The sequence below is a fragment of the Equus quagga genome, chromosome 11 (genome assembly GCF_021613505.1).
Source record: "Equus quagga isolate Etosha38 chromosome 11, UCLA_HA_Equagga_1.0, whole genome shotgun sequence".
Taxonomy (NCBI): Eukaryota; Metazoa; Chordata; class Mammalia; order Perissodactyla; family Equidae; genus Equus; species Equus quagga.
In genome coordinates, this window is record NC_060277.1 from 104046730 (window position 1) to 104060076 (window position 13347).

General features: G+C 48.5%; 1 protein-coding gene across 2 annotated transcripts in view; it reads right to left on the reverse strand.

Moving 5' to 3' along the window:
• The window catches only part of RGS9 (regulator of G protein signaling 9), a 52861-nt gene extending 41424 nt beyond the window's left edge, over positions 1–11437 (reverse strand). For both annotated transcript variants that reach the window (XM_046674303.1, XM_046674302.1), the window contains exons 1-7: positions 11345–11437; positions 7876–7926; positions 6298–6404; positions 6049–6100; positions 5729–5787; positions 4656–4732; positions 1026–1107 (exon numbers count right to left, since the gene is read on the reverse strand). In XM_046674303.1, the coding sequence (XP_046530259.1) occupies positions 1026–1107; positions 4656–4732; positions 5729–5787; positions 6049–6100; positions 6298–6404; positions 7876–7926; positions 11345–11420 (504 nt within the window). In that variant the 5' untranslated portion in view covers positions 11421–11437. The remainder of the gene's footprint in view (positions 1–1025; positions 1108–4655; positions 4733–5728; positions 5788–6048; positions 6101–6297; positions 6405–7875; positions 7927–11344) is intronic.
• Between the last annotated feature and the right edge of the window lie 1910 nt (positions 11438–13347).

Sequence of the window (13347 nt, forward strand, 5' to 3'; positions counted from 1 at the left end):
GTGCCAGTCTTGCTCCACTTTATACAATGGTCGCTGCCACAGCATGGCTGATGAGTGGTGTAGGTCTGCACCCAGGATCCGAACCCACGAGCCCAGGCCACTAAAGTGGAGCATGCCGAACTTAACAACTACGCCACAGGGCTGGCCCCAGGAAATCTGTTTTGAATATAGAAAGAAAATAAGAAAAGTGCCAAAATCTGATGGGTTTGCAGTTCAAAAACCCATAAGCTTTGGCACCATGATGGACCCAGTGCCCTCTCTGGTTCTAGAATTTGGCTACCTGGCAGGGAAGGGAACTAAAGGAGGAGGAGCAAGAACATTTGTTTTGAACTCTTCACTTTCCAGAATCCTTTTGACATCTCCCACCTCACACAGTGGGGGATGGTTACAGCCTGCCTCTCTGTGCTCGGGAATGAGGCCACCATTTCCCAGTGATGAGCTGTGACAAGTTACATCACTCTGTACAGCTTGTCTCTCTAGGCCACTAAGTCCCAAAGCCAGAGAAGCAATGAGCTCTAAGCAATGAGGCCCAGCACACACTTATTCCTTCTCACCTCCTCCCAGCTCAGCCACTGGGGACTGGAGTGAGAAGAGGAAAAGGAGAGGGAACAAGAGACAGGAGGCACGCTCTGCTCTGCAGCATCAGTTCTCTGGAGTATTTTATTTTCCTGCTTTGGAGCCTATGTTCTAGTCTTTTCTTCTTATATTCCTTTTCCAAGGTATCCTCACCCCCCCCCCAAAAAAGTCCTAGCCCTCATAAAACACAAACTCACTCAGGTCCCTCCCTTAGGTAATTTCACTTAGTCCTCACACCACAGATGAGCCACAAGCAGACCCCATCCAGACAGCGTATTTCCTCTTCCAGCCAAGAGGCACTTGGATGCTAACCCAACACTGAGCAGCTCCTCCTGCTGGTTCAACTCTAGCCCCAGAGGGAGATGAGCCAGCAAAAGGGATGGTGAATACAAGGTGGGCGTGGCGAGGCATAACAAGAGATGGGTGAAGCCAGGAAGGATAATACTCACAGGGCATCGGTGGACGAGCCAATATGCCTTCTCCTGGCAATCCAATGCATACCTGTCTGCTTTATTCCTTTCCTTTCCAGCCCTGAAAAGCCAAGAGCCATGTTGAAGGCCAATAAGACTTTGCATCTTTTGCTCAGTGATGGACCTCACTCTTGATGACCTGGACCACTCTCTCAATATGCCCAAGTAATCTGTATTTGCCATAATAATAATAAAAATAGCAAACACTAATATCACACTTATGTGCTAGGTACCCTGCTAAAGTCTCTCACATGGATTAACTCATTTAATCCTCCCAGTGTCATTTTCTCACTTCAAAGTTCACAGAATTTAAGCAAAGGGAGGTTGAATGCCCCACCCAGGGTCACACTGTCAGCAAGTGGCAGAAGGGGGACTTAACCCAGGGTCTGGTCCCAGATCTAGCTCTGCCTGAGAGCACTGTGCTGAGATGCAATCATGCCACCATGACTAGCCCTAGAATTGAATCGTCTCTACCAACTTCACCCCTGGAGCAAGTATGGATGACTGACATTTGATCATTTGGCTGAACATTATAATCAGCATCTAAACAAGCAGGGAGCAAGCAATGCCAGAGTTTGTAACAGGGAAAATGCTGGCCTCGGGGAGTCCTCATTTCTCTCTACCTGTCACTTCCACTCTGTCACCTCAAAGAGTTCATGCCAAGTGAGGGTTTTTTCTGAGCCCAACTTACTACTGTAAAAGGCTATTTATCTTCCCTCTGATCTCTCAGCCTCCCCCTTTCCCATTGTGGATAGGAAATGATGCTACGCTCTCCTCCTACAGGAGCCAGGCAACATTAATGATGGTGCCATGGGCCCCATTCAGCACCATTTCCACGGCGGCCTGTGCTCTCACTCGGTAATGCTTATTTTCCCAGGCAACGTGGGATGACGCATGTGGCCTCCACAAGACAGAGTCGGTGGACTGATTTGCCAGCTAACGTATTGTGGATAACATCATCACATCCAGAGAGCCAGATGGGTGAAGAGTGCCATTCCACTGGCGCTTTCTACCAACCTGCTTTGGATATTAAATATAAACATGATGGCCCCAACTTCCCCTGAGCAACCTAACTGGATTTCCATCAGGTTAACTACCCCATGTCCTCAGGACAATGAGCCACAGTCACCTGAGGTATTGTGGAACCTCCATAAGGCTGGACACCATGTAAATACAGCTGATTGCTAATCTACTCCAACGGTCCCTTGTGGCTTTGCTCTTCTGCTCTTCTCTGACAGATGGTATTGGAAGAAAGTTGTGATGAATGGAGTCCAAGAGTACCAATCAACAGGGAATTATTTTAGTTTGTCATATGATGAATTTTTTAGCAACAATATCACTTAATCAGTTATTCAATTATTCATGTACTGATTGATCTCCCACTACATTCCAAGCACTGGAAATACAGTGGTGGACCAAACAGGCTGTTATGGACAGAATGTTTGTGGCCCCCCAAAATTCACATGTTGAGGCCCTTCCCTACAATGTGATGGTATCTCGAGATGGGGTCTTTCAGAGGCAATTACGGTTTAGAGGCAATAAGATGAGGTCATGAAGGTGGGGCCCTTATAATGACATTAGTGCCCTAATAATAGGACACCAGAGAGTTTCTCTCTCTTTCTCTCTCTCTCCCCCATGTGAGGACACAACAAGAAGGCAGCCATCTGCAAGCCAGGAGGAGAGTCCTCACCAGAAACAAACCCTGCCAGAACCTTGAGCTTGCACTTGCCAGCCTCCAAAACTGTGAGAAAATAAATGTCTGTTGTTTAAGTCACCCAGCCTATGGTATTTTGCCATGGGAGCCTGAGCTGGCTAACACAAAGACATATTCCTTGCCCTTGAGTGGCTTTGGGTCTAAACATTACATAAATAGTCAAGAAATAAATATAGAATTACAGATTGTATTATGAGCTATAAGGAAATGTTCAGGGTACTACAATGCAGAATCGGGGATGGCTGCTGGTGGTGGTTTTGAATATGTCTACACTTCTATTGAGAGGTGGGTCCATATCCCCACCCCCACTCCCTTGAAACCAGGTGGGTTTATGTGACTGTATCAACCAACAGAGTACATTAGAAATGGTATTGTGATTTCTGAGGCTAGGCCATAAAAGGTGGAACAGCTGCCACCCTCCTCATTGGAATATTTGCCCTTGAAGCCTCTAACCACCTGTAAGCAACATGACTGCCCTGATGCCGCCATGCTGTGAGGAAGCCCAAGCTAGACCACATGGAGGGGCCCAGAGGCCAGAGGAAGAGGGCAAGCAATATGGCTATTTTATGTGTCAACTTGACTGGGCCAGGGGTGCCCAGATATTTGGTCAAACATTATTCTGGGTGTGTCTGTGAGGGTGTTTTTGGATGAAGGTATTTTCAGTTGAAGACCTGAACAGAACAAAAAGGCTGATCCTCCCGCAAATAAGCAGGAACTCTTCCCGCCTGATGGCCTTGAGCTGGGACACTGGTTTTTTCCTTCCTTCAGACTCAAACTGAAACATCGGCTCTTCTTGAGTCTTGAGTCTGCCAGCTTTCAGACTAAAACTACACCATCAGCTCTCCCGGGTCTCTAGCTTGCTGCCTGCAGATCTTGGACCCTCTCATCAATGTGTGAGCTAATTCATTATATACGTATGCATCCTATTGGTTCCGCTTCTCTAGAGCACCCTCACTAATCCACCACTACTCCAATTCCAAGCCATAACCACAGGAGCAGCTTTGGCTGATGCGCTGTGAGCAGAAGTGACACGCATCACTGTGACCCACACAGGCTCTCTCCCCCTGCTCCAGCAAAGGCAAAGCCCAGATGGTGCTGCTCCTTTAGCATGCGTCCTGGAGTGACACAAAGCATTTCAGGGCCCCAGCTGACCCACAGTGGACATGGAACATGAGCAAGACATGAATCTTGGGGTTTGATGCCCCTGAGAGTTGGGGGCCGTTAGTTACGAGAGCCTAGCCTCATCCTGACTCAGACACTCTCAGCATTTACATCTGCCTCTCCTAGACAAGGCAGAGCCCTCAAGGGGACTCTCAGCCCAGTTCTGAAGTGGACAGCAGGCAAATGAGAGCCTGTGGGTGGTTCTAATGTGCGACTCTGATTGTACCTCTCTCCTGCTTAAAATCTTTCTATGGCTCCCACTGGCGCTCAACACAAAGCCCTCTCACAATCTGCTCCTGCTAACTTCTCCAGCCTCACTTCTGCCAGTTCCAGGCCTTGCACTCTCTGCTCCAGCTACAGGGAATTGCTTTAAGCGGGGGCTCATCTGCCTCCAGACTCTGGTTCTGTCTGCTCAGAACACCCTTCCTTCCACCCCACCGCTCCTCTCCATCCACCATCACCATCCCACACCCGGATACCTCCTATGCAGCCTCCAGGTTCAATGCTGTTTCCACAGCTCCTTCTGCAAACCCCTGCACGCAGCTCTCATTTCACCACAGCATCATGGCCTGTTCGTTCTTCTGCCCAACCCACAGACTGTGTCTTTATAGCCCTTATGCGTAGCCCAGTGTTGGACACATAAATGCCCAATAAAGCTTTATTTTAATAAAAGGAAACAAAGAAAGAAGGGAGGGAGGAAGGACAACCAGAGGACGAACGTGATGTCCACTCACCTGTACTGCTCCTTGGCCTGCATAATGACAAAGTCCCATTTGTAGTTAATTTTTTTGTTCAAGAAATCGTAATTTTCCTAGAGAAGAAAAAACAAAATGAGAACACTGCACCTCGTGACACACGCCGTGTGCAGAGGGCAGAAAACCCTATGTCACGGAGGGCTGCCCCTGGCTCCGCGGCAACTACAGACCCAGCCTAACAGCCTCCCACCCCAGCTTTGCAAAGGCGTTCATTCTAGTAACACCAGATTCTCAAAGAGCCTCCACAACAAAAGCCACAGCTTGGCCTGGATTTTGTTTTTAATAAATGTAGCTCAAATATGATTAGGAAGTGGGGCATAGGGTGGGGGAAAATATGCAACAAGAGAGCATCACAGATCCACAAAGACAAGCCCTCATGTTGGTGTGATGCTGGCGCTTCTAAAAACATGTTTGTAATGAATAAAAACACAGCAAGATTGCCGCCATCTGCCCAGAAATTTAGCCTTTTGAGGGTTAGGGTGCGTTCTTTGAGAAATCTGACTGATCCAATCTAAAACTAAAGTCTATGCTATTGTTTTAACCTCACAAACTCAAGTTCAAATCTCTTCATCATGTAATACACATTATCGTGCATACTAATTAGGTTATATTGTTTGCGGACAGCAACAGGAAGGTGGTAGCTACTGTGTGCCCAGTAGCCACTGAGGCAAGGACTTAAATTACAGCAGGAAAAACTGAAGCTTGACATGGGGAAGAATTTACTTCAGTGAGCTGCTTCTAAGCAGATGCATGGATGATGGATGGATGGATGGATGGGTGGGTGGATGGATGGATAGATGGATGGGTGATAGGTGGATGGGTGGATGGGTGGGTAGGCAGACGGATGGATGGATGGATGATGGGTGGCTGGATGGGTGGATGGGTTGGTGGGCAGATGGATGGATGGATGGATAATGGGTGGATGCGTGGGTGGATGGAGGATGAGGGTACATATGAATGTGGTAATAGGGGCAACAGGGACAAAACCACTCAAGACTATATTCTATATTCCACTCAATTATAATAACCTATATTTGAAAGTATCTCTGTACCTTTTCATATTCTTCTAAAATCCCTTTCTTCTTAATATTTCGCTTGGCTAGATAGATGGCTGGAAAGGAAAAAAATGATATTTTCCATCATCATCATATTTCAAAATGGCATCTGCAGGTTCTCTATGCATGAGGCTGCTGTGCTCGGCTTGGTGCACAGAACACTCAGCAGACCCAGTCCCTTCCCCAGGGAACACTCTCAATACAGATGTGAACTGACATAAAGGTCATGATGACAGCAAGACAAATGTCACCGAAATGCAGCGAGTAAAGAAGCAGCACGTTAAGCACTACCACAGGAATAGGAGAGGTGGAGTTACCATAGTCTGTATCTTCAGCTGGCCACTGCTGGGTGGGCCAGAAATACGGCGTCTACAAAAGAAACCGGGAAACCACGCTTAAACACTGTGACCCCTTGGGCCCCCAGCCCTACTGCTTAAGAGGTGAAACTATCTTAGTCCCCTCCACCATTTCTAAAGTCCTGATCTGTGAGGATACGAAGCCAAGAAATTATCTTTTCAGATAAGATTAACCCTAAATGAACACCCAAGGTCAAAGCCAAAACTCACCTGAAATCGGTAGAGGCTGCCATCGGGTTTGAGAATGAGGTTCTTGGGGTCTTGCAAGGGGTAAATGTAGCCATACTTGACAACAAAGTTGCCCAAGTTCTGTGCCTCTGGGGAGAAGCAGTTCAGACATGGAAGTTAAGAGCAGAGACCGTAAGCAGAAGCTCATTGTCTGGCCCTACACAGCACGCCAAACTCCAGAGAGAGACCCCCATCCTAACAGCACTTCATCCAAGGAGTGAGGACACTGGTTCCCGAACTTGGCTGTGTCCCCAGGTACCAGCAGGGAGCATGCTAACAGGAGGATTCCACAGCGGCCCCTGGGAGTGACAACTCAGCAAGTCGAGGGGAGCCAGTGAACCCGAATGTTGACAGGTGCCACACGTGGACCGCTGCAGGTGTTTGGGGAAATCCTGGAGAAGCTTCTTTAGGACCTTTGGGTCTGAAGAAGGCCCCAGGAGCAGGGAGAAAATGTCTGTTTGACCAACAGAGATGTCCTCACTCAAAAAGAAAAGGGAAGGGAGGCCATGCTTATCGTCAACTTCTCTCCTGAGCTCAACTCTACCTGCCTCCCAGGTCCACATCCTCCAGCCCCTCCCGGGCTCACCTTAATTCCCACACCTCTCTGATTTGTTTGGAAACACAGTCTTGTTTCTGGATCTGCATTAATAAAAGGAAAACCTTCCTGGTTCTTTCTCAGAGGCCCAATGAAAGCAGGCATCTTTCCATCATCAGGAGAATTCCAGCCCTCCAGGCCCACCCTGCTCAAGGATTCAACCCACAGCCCATCCCACAGCTCAGCCTCCGAGGCTCGGGGAGACTTCCTCCCCAATGCTCCCTCTTCAGGTCCCAGTCCCTCCATCATAGACTAGATCCTCATTTTTTATACCTGGTTGTACCAACAGCCTTTATTCTAGTGGGAAGTCTGGACCCAAGATTCTTTCTGCTCCAACGCATCCTTCAAACTGCTGCCAAACACCCTCGTTTACACATGATTGTCAAACACACTGCCATGCTCAAAAATCCCCTACGGCTTCCTACTGACTTCCTCCCAGCTAAAACTTGGATTCTGCAAATATGCCAGGTGCACTCCCATCCCTCCACTGCCCTCCATCCCCAGCTGAAATCATTTCTCCCAGTTTCCCCTGCCCCACCCCACCCTGTTACCACTCCATTTCTTGTTCACTCCATTTCTACACCATTGTTTTTGCTAGTTTCCCCTTCCAGGAAGACAGAGCCTCCAAGCTCCCCGCCACAATTCACAGGCATCACTTCTTTCAAGACCGAGTGTATGTATGCATCACCCCCTCCAAGCAGTCTTTCTTGACTGACTCCTCCCCGATTACCCCTGTTATTTATATGCTCTCAATATTTTATATGAAACAACTATTAGTTCCCCAATCATCACACCTTCACTTTTGATTCTGGTTGTTTTACACAGGAAGGGCCCGTCTCTCCAATTAAAATGTCAATTTCTCAGGGACACAGGTTAAGCCTCCATTTAGTTTCTACCCTCCAGAGACTCTCGCGTGTGCTGACACACAGTGGTCCTTAGTGACTGAGCGCCGCGCAAGCTCTCACCCAGATTGGAGATCCAAAGTCGCTGGACGATCCACTGTAGAACATCACTTCCTGCAAACCAGAAGTCGTTGGCCATCGTCAGAGCCTCCCAAATCATCCTCGGACCTCCACGCCCCCTCCGCGCTGCCTCCTCCCTGCCCAGCTGTGATCTCGTCCCTCTTCTGCCCAACACTTTCAGGGACTCCCCTCCAGCCTCCCCAGTAGGCCAGTCTAAACCCTGCAGCCCGTAATTCAGGGCCATCCATGACCCAACTCCAGCCAGATTTCCAGCTTAACCCCCACCCCCACACACCCTCAGGCTTTACCTCTCTCTCAGTACTTCTTTTCTTACCTAAGATAATTTGTGCATGGTCTCTCATTCATCAGATAGGAAGTAAACAGACTAGGTCTTAACACCGAGAAAAAACAGACTCAAAGCAAGCTGGCTATGGCACTTGGATGGAGCCTGGACCCAGGGATGTATATCAGAGCCAGGGATGGGAGAAGTCCGGGGGCTGGGGTGGGAGGCCGGGTCTCCTATGCCCCCACGTTCCCAGGCAGAGCTCTGAGGAGTCAGAGAATCCTACATTCAAACCTGGCCTTCCAAGCCATTGTGACGGTACTTTTGTCAAAGCAGGAGGATGGGACATATTTTAGTGACACTTTGTAGGTTGAATTATAACTTTGAACAAGGGAACACAAGTCCATTTGCACTTCTGCTCTGGGCCCTGCAAGTCTTAGGGGCTGGGCTGGGAAGAGCACAGAGTGAAGACTGGTGTGAGAAAAAGCAGGAGAGGCAGGCGGAGATGAGATCAGGACAGAATGTGCACCCCTTCCACCCTCCCACCAAGAATTCCTTGGGGCACGGCAGGACCTCAAGGAAGCTGCACACCTCCTCTTCAACCTGGGCCCTCTGGCTGAACATGCTCCTTGTAGGAGGAGGGCAGCAGCATCTCGGAAGAAAGATGAGATGTCCAGGAACCAAGTACCCAACTCAGATGCCTTCTTGCAAACACCAATGACCACATTTTCCAGCAACTTCAGCCTGCTTTACAAAGGCCAAGCTGGGTCACCTGCCTGCAATGGGAACCAGCCCACAAAACACATCAAGGAAGAGGGGCAGGGTCTGAGACCCCACTGCCTGTGTCCTTGTGGCTGGACTGTTGCAAATAAAACTTTCCTTCTCGGAGGGGGTGAAGGGGTATTTCTTCTGGTGCCCCCCAGGAAGGCCCTTATGGCCCACTCACACACTCTCTGGGCTTAATTACCTGCCCACAGCATGGCTGGGAATGGACGACCTGTGACTCCTCCCTTCCTATTCACGCCCTGGAGCAATGTCCAGCCATTATCTCTCTCAGTGCCCACATGCCCACCATTATTGCTTCAATGTGTTCTCCTCTGTTGCTCTTGGCTTTATTTGCCCCTGGTTGGCTGTTCAAAAGCAAAACTCTTTATCTAAAATCCTACTTAAAATCCTAGGACTGTGTGTTTTAGATTGTCGACTCCAAGTCTTTTTAAATGCTACACAGTGGAATGCAGACCAAGAGAGACCCAGGCAGACAGCGGACTGATTAGCGCTGTCCACCAAGGAGCCAAGGGTTTTCTCATCCACTTGACCGTTTCCTGAAATAGATCAAATGAGATTACGGGGCCACCAGCATCTGCACCATGTGGTCTGCGCTGACAGCATGGCAGGCTCCCACGTCAGCCACCTTTGTCCCCAAAAGCCCTGGGTCACCTGCCATCCAAGGAGGTGGACGCGATCACCCCATTTGCTTTGATTAGTGCTGATGTTTCAGAATAGAGCTTCTCCCTGGGTTCTGTTCCAACAGGAGCTGGAATCGCCCATTCAGGAGGAACAAGAGAAAACATGGCGGGGCAGTGGGGGTGGCAGTCAGCCTCGCCCAAATCCAGGAACCAAGTGTGCCCCAGGCGCAAAGAAGGAAAGCAGTGGCCAGCCCGGTGGCATAGCGGTTAAGTTCATGCACTCCTTTTTGGCAGCCTGGGTTTATGGCTTTGGATCCCAGACACAGAGCTGCACACAGCTCATCAAGCCACGCTGTGGCAGGGTCCCACATACAAAATAGAAGAAGATTGGCACAGGTGTTACCACAGGGCCAGTCTTCCTCCTCAAAAAGAAAAGAAGAAGAAGGCAAAGCAGCTCACACACACGGACAGTGGACAAGAGTGTGGATGCTAAAGGCACACAGCTGGGCTCAACTCCAAGTTCAGCCATGCATGAGTTTAGTGACATAGGGACAAGTCATGAACCTGTTTGCAGCGCCATGGCCCCAAGTGCAAAAAGGGAACGGTCATATCTATCCCTAAATTTATCGTGGGTATTAACTGACAGCACAGAAAATTGCTAGCTATCGCCACCCATCAAGCATCCACTGAGAGCTGACCACTCACACAGTACTATCTCATTTAATTCCTGCACTCGTTCTCTTACACAGAGATTGCTATTTCTGCTTTTAAAATGAGAAATTGGAGACCAGGGCTACACAGCTAGAAAATGGTACCTGAAGGATGCAAGCCCAGGGTGCCTTACTCGATGTCTAGAGCTCATGGCACAGTGTCAGACCAGGACTGATTCACACATTTGATAAACTTTGATTAAACCCCTGCCCTGACCCTGACCTTTGCCTCTGCAAGACTAGGGCACCTTGAGCGAAAAATAAACCATCAGTCATGGGTGGGGGAGAGAGCCAGGGCTCACGGGGAGCACCGCCAGCCCGGTGTGAGACCCGGGCTTGCGCTTTGAGAAGCTGTCTGCTTCTGCAGACAATTTGCCTCAGCGGGAAACATCCTCTTTACTGAAAAACCAAAACCATACAATACATGCAACACGTGAATTGAAAGGCATTCTTCTTTTGGGGCCAGCCCCTTCTGCTGATAGCCTCAAATGATACTCTGCAAGCATCATTTATCCCACACCCAGAGAAGGGAGACAACACTGCCATCCACACAGGGTGGTTAAGAAGGGTCTGAACATGAATTAGAAAGTAGGGAAGGGTGGAGCAGACAAGGGTCAATTTTTTCTGCCAAATAGTATTTTTTTTCTGCTACCTGGTTTCATTAAAATAAAACAAGGCAAACAAACAAAAAAGTGACAGTAAACCTTTTTTATATGACCTCCTGGGAAGAATGGCTTCACGAAGTGACCCACTGACTCCTTTTCTCCTTCCTTTCTGATCCCTTCCTCAGAAGGAGCCTGCGGTCCAGGAACCAGCTAACTTCTTCTGTAAAGGGCTAGAGAGTAAATATTTTCGGTTTTGTGGGCCATAACACGGTCCCTGTACAACTCCTGGACTCTGCCATTGTAGTGAAAAAGCAGCCAAAGACAATACACACATGGGGACGTGGACATGTTCCAATAAAACTTTATTTACAAATACAGACTCGGGGCCGAATTGGACCGTGGGCTAGAGTTTGCCAACCCCTGTGTGTGGTCTGTTCCAGGCCAGGACTAAATCACAAGACACATTACCTGTCATGGCGTGAGGGACGCTGGTGACGAGGACCTTCTGGTTCTGCATTTTGATCCCCGTCTCTGGGTTCTGCATGTCCTTCACTAGCGCTTCAATCTGCAAGAAAGAACCAAAAAAGCTGGCCGACCAGAACCCTCCCAAAAGCTGAGTAAGGGCTTTCTGCAGCACCGAGGGGACAAAAGATACAAAGATGAACACAACAAGCTTACCACCAGGAGCTTACAACCCAGGTGGCACTGAGTGACTACAATGCAACACATCTAGACGCTTGCTTCACACACACACACACACACACACGCACGCACCCTCCCTGCGTGTGCGAGCCCAGAGAGATTCATTCTGACTCAGAGACCTGGCAGAGGCTTTTAAGAGAAGATGGGACTTAGCAAAAAAGGATTTTGCTAGCCAGAAAGTGAGAGAAAACCACAAGCAAAGGCAAGAGAGGATGACACTGCCCAGTGTGTGAGAGGAACAGAAAACAGTGGGAGATGAAGCTGGAAGGGCAACAGGTGGCCAGGTCCCAATGGACCTCAAATGCCACTCCCAGAGTTTGGATTTTGTTCCAGCAGCTATTTCTAGAGAACAGCACAATCTGGCCCACATTTTGGAAATGTGGCCCACACCAGAGAGAACACTGAAGCGTGAATAAGTTTGCCAAAGTAGAGAAAAATGGGGGACCTGTTCAAAGATACTGCAATAGTCGGGGCAAGAAACGACGGGGCCTCCACCCTCATCACTTAGTCTTTCAATTATATTAGAATGTGTCACTCCTCTGCTCAAAACCTGGCGAGGACCATTCCACTCTGAGTAAATGGCAAAGTTCCCCTACTGGTCCATGTGGTTGGGACCCCTTCCTCCCTGATTCTTCTCCTACCACTGCCCACCCTCCAATCCAGCCACATTGGTCCCACTGCTGACCCCTGACCATGCCAAGCACCCTTCCAGCCTCCAGCCTCAGGGCCTTTGCTCTGGCCCTTCCTATGCCTGGACCACTCTTGGCAAGAGATCTTCATGGCTCACTCCCTTCCCTTCCTCCTCTTCCATTAGTCTCAGGAGGCCCACTCTGATCAGCTCACTTGCTGCAGCAACCTTGATCCGCCCTGGCACTCCTGTTCCCCTCCCCTCTTTGCCTATAGCACTCGCCTTCTAACATACAAAATTATTTACCTATTTATTACATTGTTTATTGTGGGTCTACATTGCTTCTAGAAAGTAAGCTCTTCAAGGGTGGGTCTCTCATCTGTTACTGTTCGATGTTATGTTTCAACCGCCTGGAACAGTGCCTGGCACACAGGTGGTACTCAATCAACAGATGATGCATGAATTAATAAATAAATGAAGGCAGCGGCAGAGAAGATGATAAGAAGGCATGGCTTTTAGACCCCTAGTTCTAATTCTAGTTAACTAGAATCAACTGTACTTACAAATGATTGACTGGTTCAGGTCGGGTGGCAAAGTTCATAACTTGTATGATCAGCTTTGCCAGCTACCAAGAGAGAAAATGCCCAAGAAGGAGCACTTTCTGAAGGCAAAAGCTTCTGCTTAGGAATGTTGACTGTGAAAGGCTGCAGTGACATCCACAATGTCTGCAAGTGATTGGAAATGAATGTCCCAAGTTTAAAAGAGATAAGGGGCAGAGATGCGAATTAGAGTCATGAATATCGAAGAGAGAGTTGAAGCCAAAGAGAATGAATGAACTGTCCAAGGAAGACTGGATGGCAGGAAGAGAGCCAAGGCAGCCCTGACTGTCTTTGGAGTATTCTTAAATTTTTATTAATAAAAAATATCTTTCCAATGGAAAAAGTAAATGGAAATAAAATCAATGGAAGGATTTTTTTTTTTTTTTTTTGCGGGGAAAAATTCGCCCTGAGCTAAAATTTGTTGCCATTTTTCCTCTCTCTTTTTTTTTTCGTTTTCTTTCTCCTGCCCACACCCCCAGGGCATGGTTGTATATCTTAGTTGTAAGTCCTTCTGGTTCTTCTACATGAGCCGCTGCCACAGC